This window comes from Puma concolor, chromosome A2 (genome assembly GCF_028749965.1).
Source record: "Puma concolor isolate L17-30 chromosome A2, mPumCon1.1.hap2, whole genome shotgun sequence".
Lineage (NCBI taxonomy): Eukaryota > Metazoa > Chordata > Mammalia > Carnivora > Felidae > Puma > Puma concolor.
In genome coordinates, this window is record NC_141668.1 from 51,147,191 (window position 1) to 51,157,328 (window position 10,138).

At 49.1% G+C, this 10,138-nt stretch overlaps 1 protein-coding gene and 1 long non-coding RNA gene across 2 annotated transcripts; one reads left to right on the plus strand and one right to left on the minus strand.

The window, feature by feature from the left end:
• Positions 1–95: 95 nt before the first annotated feature.
• LOC147583182 (uncharacterized) lies at positions 96–3,736 on the minus strand. The gene is made up of 2 exons (XR_015246050.1): positions 3,598–3,736; positions 96–233 (listed from the first exon to the last, which is right to left on the minus strand). It is a non-coding gene; the product is annotated as an uncharacterized LOC147583182 (long non-coding RNA).
• Positions 3,737–3,867: 131 nt separating this feature from the next.
• Positions 3,868–6,717, plus strand: HOXA1 (homeobox A1). The gene is made up of 2 exons (XM_025930035.2): positions 3,868–4,717; positions 5,181–6,717. Exons 1-2 carry the CDS (start codon positions 4,066–4,068, stop codon positions 5,534–5,536), a joined length of 1,008 nt encoding a protein of 335 aa, XP_025785820.1. The 5' UTR covers positions 3,868–4,065; the 3' UTR covers positions 5,537–6,717.
• Positions 6,718–10,138: the final 3,421 nt, after the last annotated feature.

The window sequence follows — 10,138 nt, forward strand, 5'->3', positions numbered from 1 at the left end:
AGTGGAGAAATAAAAGTGCCTACAGAAACCGCCCAACTCCAGGAAGAAGGAACATGGAGTTTCTTTAACAAGCTACCAGTCTCCAGGTCAATAACTACGTTATCAACAATTCATTTATTTATACACATTTGTTTCAAACATCTACATTCCAACCCCCTCCCCCACAATCCCCGGAAACATTTTCAGTGTGGTTGATTAGTCTCCCAGATGTTGATGGGTCCAGGCAAACAGACCTAAAAGGTAGAGAAAACAAAAATAAAACAAAACATGGTTACTAGCTGGAAAATGCACTTCAGAAAGCGTTCTTTCCAATCCTCTGGTCCAGTCATTCTAGGATTCTTTTTTTCAGGGTCAGAAAAATCAATATTTCATTCTTAAATCTGTTTACATGGCAAATAATGGATCATTAAAGCTTTGAAGCCAGGTTACCAAGTTGAGATTTAAAATGGAGAGTTTCTGCGCCCTAGGTTATAAATTAACCCAGTTTCTAGAGAGAGAAAGAGAAAAAGCACTTTAAATGAAATAGCAATAAAATGTAATCTAGGGCACGTTCCTGGGCTGTCTTGCTCCCCCCCCCCTTCCCTTCTTATATCTCCCCATGCTGATTTTTTCCTTACTGAGCTCTGTTGAGATGGCTACTTACCGTGAGAAAACGCAGTGTGTAAGCAACATGTGTGGGGGGCGGGTTGATTTAGGAACCCGGCTCTTAATAGTTAAGGCTTGGAAGTTACAATGAAATCGCGATCTTTCTCCATGGGTTTGCACCCTATCTTCCTTCACCCCTTTGCCCCCTACATCCTGGCAGCGGCGGAGGCGTGTGAGGACCCCGGCGGGTCGCCAGCCCCAGGCGCGGAGCTGAGCAGGGCAGCCCGGCCGCAGCCAGGGCTGAGCCGCTGCTGTTTGCGATTCGTCCTACGCTCATAAATCAAACGCTTTCTATGAATGAGAATGTCATCAAAGAGATCAATTGCAGGAACACATGCACAAATAAAAATCCTCTTACGTATTTGCCGGGGATCCCCGTCCGAAAGCATTAAGTTAGAAGGCGTTTAGTCATAATTCATTTTTATTGCTCTTTTAAAACAACAGCTTGGCTGAGCCGCGGATGCCATGAGCAGCTCGGGGCCTCGGCGGCGTTTGTCTCCTCCTCGCTCCTTCCCTTTCTAGTAGAAGAGCCCTGAAAGAGGTGCTTTGAGCCCAAGTCGCTTGCAGGCCATCATTTAAATAGTGACCAAGGTCTCCTTTCACCCACTCTCCCAGAGCATTTAAAGAGACTTTAGCTCCAGTCGTGGGGCGCTGGCCTACAAGCCAGGAGAACCAAGAGTCTCCTACAAGGCGGGATGAGCCCCAGGATTTCGTGGGGGGGGGGGGGGGGGAAGAACCGAGCTACGGAAGCCTTGCGGGCTCGAGGCCAGAGGAGACCGCCTTTGTAAGTAACACCGGGAGAGCAGCGCTCTGGGCGGCCAGCCGGGGCGGAGCAGGCTCTGCTGCGGGAGTCCGGCCTTCCGGGAGCCGGGAGCAGCGCGCGGAGGCAGGTCTGTCGCCTGCCTGCCGGAGGGATTGCGGGCCTCTATATAAGTGCATGAAAGCGGTCCCAAGAAAAACACCCCCACCCATGCTGGCTCTGAAAGAGGCCCGGAGGGAGGAAGAGAAGTGGAAGGAGAGCAGCACAGAGGCCGAGAACTAGCAGAGGCAGGAGAACGGTTGCGGTCCCGGGCGGCTTTGTGGCGCTAAGCCCTGCAGCCGAGGGGGCTGCGCAAACCCGGGCCGAAGAAGCCAACAAAGGGACAGGAATGAGGCAAGGAGAAAGAACGTACTTTGGTTCGGAAAGCAGATCGTCCGCAGTGCCAGCGCCGACACTCTCACGTCCTACCGCCTCCCCGACAGGAGCCGCGTCCCTCCCCATCTCAGGAGGCCTGGCACTCCCAAGGAAGCCGCCTCCAGGAGGGCCTCCTTTCCTTTTCCCTTCTCGAAAATGAGTGTCCCCAGGTGCTGAAATTGGGGTAGGAGTGACCTTTCCTGGCTGGGCTCGCTCTTAACCGTGGTTGGGGATGGGTCAAAGGTCACAGAAAAATACTATTTCAAAAGTAAATGTTTAGGGAAAAATTGTCTTTGCTACTGGGGGAATCCATAGTCAAATGTCTGCAAGAGTTCCCCCTCTTGTGGGGGCAGGTTTGGTGGGGGAACTTCTGTATGTGAAGAACAGAATGCAGAAACCTGAAAGGTTGGCTAACACATTTATGATGTGCCTGCTTCAAACAAAACTTCCTTCTTCTAACTGGGGAGGGAAAACTAGAGGGGAGTGGGAACCCCGTCCTCAGATAAATTTTATCTGTCCCATTCCGATGTGATAAGCAGGGTCAGAGAAAAATCTATACTGCATTGGCTGCAAAGCTTCTTGGATGATCTCTGGATTTCTTTTACCTAAGAATGCATCAATTCTCGGTCTCAGTTTGGCATTTTCTCTCTACAAGCCAAGGGTTGACACGAAACCTAATAGTAAACAGCAATTAACGACCCCGTCAGCATCAGGGTAGGATGAGGGTGATGGAGAACAGGACCCCTGGCCTGGGATGACGCTCAGATTTGCACGTGTCTCTCTAGAGAAAGACTTGAACGTTCACACAAGGAACTACATAGATACAAAGGGGAGGAGGTGTTGTTGGGGGAAGAGGAAAATGTCCCGTCCACCATCAGCCATCTGTCCACCGCCCCTCCCACCTGCCAGCCCCTAACCCCCCATTTCAGACATGCAGTAGAATGGGGGGGGGCAGTTAGTGGATAAAGGAAGCCCTACCACTCCTAACATCCCCCCTCCAGAAAACAAGCACCACTGTTGGGGCGTGGTGGGGGGAGTTCAGCGTATTTAGTTGGAGCTGTGGTCTCGCCCTTTGAGGCCCCCGCTGAAGCGCGCAGACTCCTGGGTCCCGGGGAGCCGGCAGATGGCCTGCAGCGCACCGCCCGGCCCCCACGCTGGCCACGTCCGCTAGCGTCATCTTTCTCCCCCGCCTCCTACCCTTCAAAATCCAGCGGCCGAGCTGCTCCGGATCCCATAGGGCTCCCGGAGCAAAGCTGAGTGGGGAGGAGAAAGGGGCGGAGAGCGAGGAAAGAGGGAGGGCGAAGAGCCGGCCACCCTCGGCCTTTTCCGGCAACCTTAACTACTACCAATCACCCGCTCCCGGGCGTCGAATTACAAAAGCTCCTCATTGCCTCGTTAATAATCAGTTGCGGTGGGGGAATAGGGTTCAGAGACCCTCCTTGGGGAAGGGAAGGCTTTTTTGGTTTTTGTGTTTTTTTGTTTTTTTCTTGCTCACGTCCCCTCCACGCCCAGCCGGGTTCCTCCCAGCCAACCCTCTGCGCACTTCCCTCTCCTTTCGAAGCTCGGGGAGCTGGTGGCCTAGCCTCGTCCTACGCCACGGTCCTCTGCGCTCCTCACTGCCCCGGCACCACAGCAGGGACTGTGTAGTGAAAGCGCCCGCGGAGCTACCCTTTCTTCTCCGCGCTCTGCAGGCTCGGCCCCTGAGCTAGTGGGAGGCCAGCGAGCTCCGGCCCACTGATTCCCAACCCAAGAGAGACGGAGCCCTCTTCCCTTCTCACCTCTTGCCAGTTCATCTTTCTGTGCACGGTGGGGAGGGGGCGGAGACGGGGATGCCTCCCAGCCCCCACCTCCCGGAGGGGGGGGAGAGCGGAGTCGGCGCGCGCAGAAGGTGGCTTCTGTTCCCCTTCGGCCCAGCGCTCCGAATCTGCCCTTGCAGCCGCCGCAGCAGCTGCCGCCGCCTGGGCCGCCTGGGGGGGCGACTGCGCGTCACCTAGACTGGAGGAGCGCCGGGGATTTAAATGCCACTGAAACGGTGATCCATCACCGCGGGAGCCAGCAAACTTTCGCAGGAGGCTCAGCCATTGGCTGACATAGTCACGTGCCCCTCCCCCTGCGCCCTCCGCCCTCGCGCCCCCCCTCTTGCGCACTGTACATTCATATCATTTTTCTTCTCTGGCCCCATGGAGGAAGTGAGAAAGTTGGCACGGTCACCCAGGGCTTCGCAGGACCCGGTCCCTCAGTGACAGATGGACAATGCAAGAATGAGCTCCTTCCTGGAATACCCCATCCTCAGCGGTGGCGACTCGGGGACCTGCTCAGCGCGAGCCTACCCTTCCGACCATGGAATTACAACTTTCCAGTCGTGCGCGGTCAGTGCTAACAGCTGTGGCGGCGACGACCGCTTCCTAGTGGGCAGGGGGGTGCAGATCAGCCCGCCCCACCACCACCACCACCACCACCACCATCACCCCCAACCGGCCACCTACCAGACTCCCGGGAACCTGGGGGTGTCCTACTCCCATTCGAGTTGTGGTCCAAGCTATGGCGCGCAGAACTTCGGCGCGCCTTACAGCCCCTACGCGTTAAATCAGGAAGCAGAAGTAAGTGGTGGGTACCCCTCGTGCGCTCCCGCTGTTTACTCTGGAAATCTCTCATCTCCCATGGTCCAGCATCACCACCACCACCAGGGTTATGCCGGGGGCGCGGTGGGCTCGCCTCAGTACATTCACCACTCATATGGACAAGAGCACCAGAGCCTGGCCCTGGCCACGTATAATAACTCCTTGTCCCCTCTCCACGCCAGCCACCAAGAAGCCTGTCGCTCCCCTACATCAGAGACATCTTCTCCAGCGCAGACCTTTGACTGGATGAAAGTCAAAAGAAACCCTCCCAAAACAGGTCAGTCTTGCCATTCCTTGGATGCTCCTTGATGGTTCTGGAAGGAGCTAGTATGTTTAGTTGCCAAGGAAAATTAATACTTTTTTTTTTTAAAAAAAAAGTTCTTGCTTCCCACTGGTGTCCGGTGTGGACAGATTGCCCAGGTGTGTTGGGGCAAAGGCACATCTGGGGCTGTCGTGTTTCCAAAGGGGCTGAGTTTTAGAGGTTCTGGAATAGGAAGTGGGTAGGGATGTGTGGGGGCGGGGGTGGTTCTGTTAATATCTCCAGGCTCCATTCATCACTGGTCTGACCTTGCTAATGGTTGACTTCAGATTAACACTTTACACCTCATCAGTCACCTTTCCCAGCTGAGTTTCTGTTGAGAAATTCTTGATCTCCCCTTTATCTGAAGCTTGTAGGGGATCTCATATCGATTATAAAAATTTTTACCTTGTTCTCTCATCGCTCCCCACCATGCCCCCAGGGAAAGTTGGAGAGTATGGCTACGTGGGTCAACCCAATGCAGTGCGCACCAACTTCACCACGAAGCAGCTCACTGAGCTGGAAAAGGAGTTCCACTTCAATAAGTACCTGACGCGTGCCCGCAGGGTGGAGATTGCCGCGTCCCTACAGCTCAATGAGACCCAGGTGAAGATCTGGTTCCAGAACCGCCGGATGAAGCAGAAGAAACGAGAGAAGGAGGGTCTCTTGCCCATCTCTCCTGCCACCCCGCCAGGAAGTGAGGAGAAGGCCGAAGAATCTTCAGAGAAGTCCAGCTCCTCGCCCTGCATTCCTTCCCCGGGGTCCTCTACCTCAGACACTCTGACTACCTCTCACTGAGGCCGACCAAGCCCCAGACTCCGCAGCCCAGGCTATTCCGCAGGCTGGGGACTCCTTACGCAAAGCACATTCTTAGCTTATCTTCCTTTCCATTTACAGTCTCTCTCTTCCTTTCTGATCCTATCTGGGGAGCTCCTGGCCAGGACAGTGTCCTGGAGAGTCCTGGAGTAGAGGCTTGATTGGGGTGTGTGTGTGTGTGTGTGTGTGTGTGTGTGTGTGTGTGCTAACTCCTTGATGCAGATTGGGTGCCATAATCAATTTTCTGATGGCCCCCAACACTCCTCCCTACTTTGGAGATTTCCACAGTCTGTTCCTTTCAGATGTCCTTTGGAATATAGTCTCCTTTGCCAGCAGAAACATGTTAGAGGGAGGCCTATCTTTTACCTATCTGTATATTTACAGTTCTCCCCTACTTTGCCCTTAAAGTAGGATAGAGAGAGAGGAGAGTCCAGGAGCTCATGAGGAAGAGAGGCACTATGAGCTTGTTTACACAATTAATTCATCCCTTAATTTAATTCAGTTTCATGTGTGTGAGTTTGCCGGTTGTAAATACTTTGTCCTGAGAGATTTATCTTTATACAGATTTTCTAGAAATGTTTAGATTAAGTGACTAAAACAGGGTAGGCAACTCTCAAAGGTGGTACAATTTTATATGGGTTAAAGAATAAAATCGCTCACTTAAACTCAATCAGATGCCTCAGAGGGTAGCCTGCGTTTGTTCTTTCAGTGAGTTAAGAAGGCCTGCGGAATACGAGGTTCAAAAACCTTGCTTCCTGTGCTGGGTCTCCCCCTATCACCACCCATTTAGTGTTTCTCTGGGCACACTCTTTTTTAAATTTGTGCTGGATTATTCAGAACCTAAAGGTATTATTCGAACCAGCTTCTTCCTTCCACAGTTATCTTAGCTGGATATGATGTATTTTCAGCTCAATTGTTAATGTGATGGATGGCACAATGAATGTATATTTTGTGTGATTCGTGAATAGTCTTTTGCATGTCGCACAATGTTTTGATGTCCCTGAAGTACCACACTGAGTTATATCAGTTATTCCTTGTGAGCCTATGATATTCCCCATTTCCTGTACAATCATGAACAGCTCTGAGATCCTGGAGTGATGTGATCTAGAGCAGAGTTTACGGGTCTTAAGATGTCTGTAATAAATATATTCAAGTTTCACATATGCTTACGCGGCCCTGAATTTGGCTTGGCTACAATTTACTGGTTCCAACAGCGTTGGCTCGTTTCATGTGGGGAAGGGGAGAAGGGTGCTGTGCATTTTCAGAGGTGGGCCTTTTCTTGGAAAAAAAAAAAAAAGCAAATGCTTTTCATTATGTAGCTGAAAGTTCCCCTATGAGTGTCATTGCACCTAGCTAATACCTCCTTACTAGGTTGATTTTCTTTAAAATAACAACAGTTCCTTTATTAAAATCCAAGTTCATACTGGAAAAAATGAATGGTGAAGAAATTTATGAAGCAGATCTATTTTTGAAACAAACACGGATACTTCCTGGGTCAAGTGCTAACCTTTTCACCTCCAACTGAATGTTGACGTATATATAAACAGAACCCCCTTCCAAAGCCCAAACTCTTCAGTCAGTCTTTCCTCACATCAGTGAACCAAGAGCTAAGAGATTCACATTTAATTAGCTCCAGTATAAAGCTGTTTGAGGGTGAGGCCTCCATCTCACCCTTCTTTCTTCTTCTTCTTTTTTTTTTTTTTGGCTTGTTAGACAGTGTTCCAATATATTTCGCCCCTTAAATTGAGTGTGGTCTGTTTTCAGTAAACCCTTGCGTCTCTCCTCCCATCCCTCCTGTCAATATCCATCCCTTCCTGCCACTCTCTACATGTCCCCCTGCCCACTCCCTCTGGGTTACACATCTCATCCCCATTAGATTCAGCTTCGATTTCATAGCCATCGTGGCTGTAATGGGTCTGCTCTAATTCTAAATCCATAACCTAGTTCTAATCCCATAACTCAGAAAAAAAAAAAGTTGTTATTTTCTTCTCTGGGCTCAGCAGTTTCTTTCAGTTGAACTTGCGGAAGCCTCTATGAAGTCTTCCGATATTCAAGTTGCTTCCAAACTGAGGCAGGTGTCTGCTCTCAAATAGAGGAAGCCAGCAAATCAAAGGCTCTCCTCCTAGACCTCTTACCACTTTTCCTTCACTTTCACACATTTTCAGAAGCTTTCATTTAGCCCCGAGAGTAGAGCAGAAATTTTACAGCATCACAAATACAGGCATCTGACTTCCTTCCTCTCCAAAGGGTGTTTTACAGAGGATGGGCTGAGGGTGGGAGGAGAAATCCTACAAAACTTGGAATTTGCAGGCCTCCTAGAGCACCCATGAGATTTCCTGTACTTCCCCGTCAAAGGGGCAAGCCTGAACTTTGCAGGCGCGGTTGCTGCGGCCATATCAAGGGCACCCGCTGCCCTCCCCTCTTGGCTCCTGGGCTCTGGGCTTGCCTCTAAAAGACTCAAGTGGATGGAGGAGAACTTCAAAGTCGGCCAACTCTTTCTTTCAGTTCCCACCCTGGCCTTATACAGTATCTTTTGTTTATTAGTGTAAGGCCACACAGCAAAACAGATGGCTGGTTTCCAAATTCTTTAATGTGCTAAAGTGTCATTTGCATGCCACTGCCGTAATTTCAATATCTAAAAGCAGGGCCCGACCCGCTGGAATCCTGGAGATTCCAATCTTGAAGGTGCTGGTTTTAATGTAGCCGAGAGAGAGGAGAACGATAAATTATGGCTAAACATCCCAAGCCTCCTCTAGGTCATGGAATAAATCAGTTAACAAGCAATGCATTTAGGAAACATTAATATACCTTTCAACAAGGAAAACATTTGTATCTTTTTAGTTGTCCCAATCGATTAAATCAAAGGCGCTTACCACATCCTATTTCTAGGTCTCTCTTTTTCTGTCTTGGTCTCTGAGGAGCATGGTTAGCTCCTTGAAAAATGACAGCAATGGTGACTGAAACAACAAAAGCGGGAACACAGAACATAGCATTTTATTGATAAATTTAAAAAGGACAAGAGTCTCAATTAGGGACTTGGGATAATTGCGAGACAAAATTCCAGTTTTCCAATGCGTTCTCCTCACTTCCTTCACACTCATTCAAAGTCCTCCTGAAATTCAGGGTGCCCCCAACCTAGGCTGTGTTGAGATCGGGCTCTCAAGTCTGCTCTCGGCTTCACCTTTGAAAGTTTACTTTTGGAGGCTATTCAGATGCCTTGGTGTTTTCCTCTGGGGCAATCAGATTCAAACCGATCAATATTTACTCAGTCTGAAAGGGTTGTTGAAAAGGCTGCTAACAACAAACTGCTTAGCTGCTCACCCCTGTTTAATCTCAGGTTCACCGAAAGTTCAAGAAGAGATGAATGTAGCGATGGGTCACTTTAGAATGAGTCCCAGCGGTTTATCTGAGCTCTCCGCTAAAGGCAACAATTATAGTGCCATCCCTCTTTGGGAAAGGGGCAACTTTCCTATTATTCTTTTGCTAAATAGTGTTTACTAGAAACTTAAAACACTTTCCTCTCCCTTCCTGGCTTTTTTTTTTTTTTTTTTGGTAGGTGGGGAGAGGAGTTTCCAGTTGCCCTTCTCCTCTCTTCTCCAGCTTTCTGCCAATCCGCTAGGTTTCATTTGACTTAAAATAAATTACACTGAATATTTTTAAAATGTTAAATTAGCCTGACAGAAAAGATCCAATTTATTTCAGATGCCAAGAGCTCTGAAATGAGGCTCTTTGGGCCGTTAGAGCTTATCTCCTTTGCGAAAGTACAGGGCAAGATTGAATTGAAATCCATTTGCGTTTGAGTAATATCGACAATCAGAGCCCCAATATCCATCTGAGATGACTTTTTAGACAGGAGGTGAGGGGAGGAGGAGGTAATTCACTCGTGCGAAAGCAAGTATCTCAAGTAGAAAGCCAACTTTAAAATTTTATGCTCTGCTAGTGCACAGACTATTGAGATGAGAAAGGAAGACGCAAGGAAGCCAGTGGGGAATGGAAGGAGAAGGTGCTGGTCACTGAAGCTAATTGCTACAGCTCTTCAGAGGTCAAAGTTCATGTAATCACCGCATAAATGCATACTAAATAGGGATTTATTAAGCTTTTCTGATGGCTGAGCACGTCTGTGGGAAAAAAACAAAACAAAACAAAACGGTCACTGCTGTTTCTGTTTCTTCCCCAAGAATAATCATTCTAAGCAGTAGAAGCTCTTGGAGTCTGAGTCTTTAATTTACTGTTTTGAATGACAGGCTACCCCTCTGTTTTAAAATTTTGAAATCAATGCATGGACAACAACTTTCTTTATTTTGGATGGGACCCTAAAATAACTCTCTCACTCTTAGAAATGCTATGATTTTTGTCAATACATGCAAGGACACAAGTTAGCATGTCCTTATCAGAGAGGCTATTCCCTAGATGGCTAGCTTTGGTGACTCTCTGTTGTGGGTAAGCCTACTCTTTTTGCCCGCATTTCTGAAAGCACACAAAAATCCTGCCTTAGGACTTCTGGTGTGTAGATGACCAGAACTGAAAGGGACCCATTTACCCAACCTCTTGTTTTATGCATTGGAAAGATAAGGCACCCAGAGG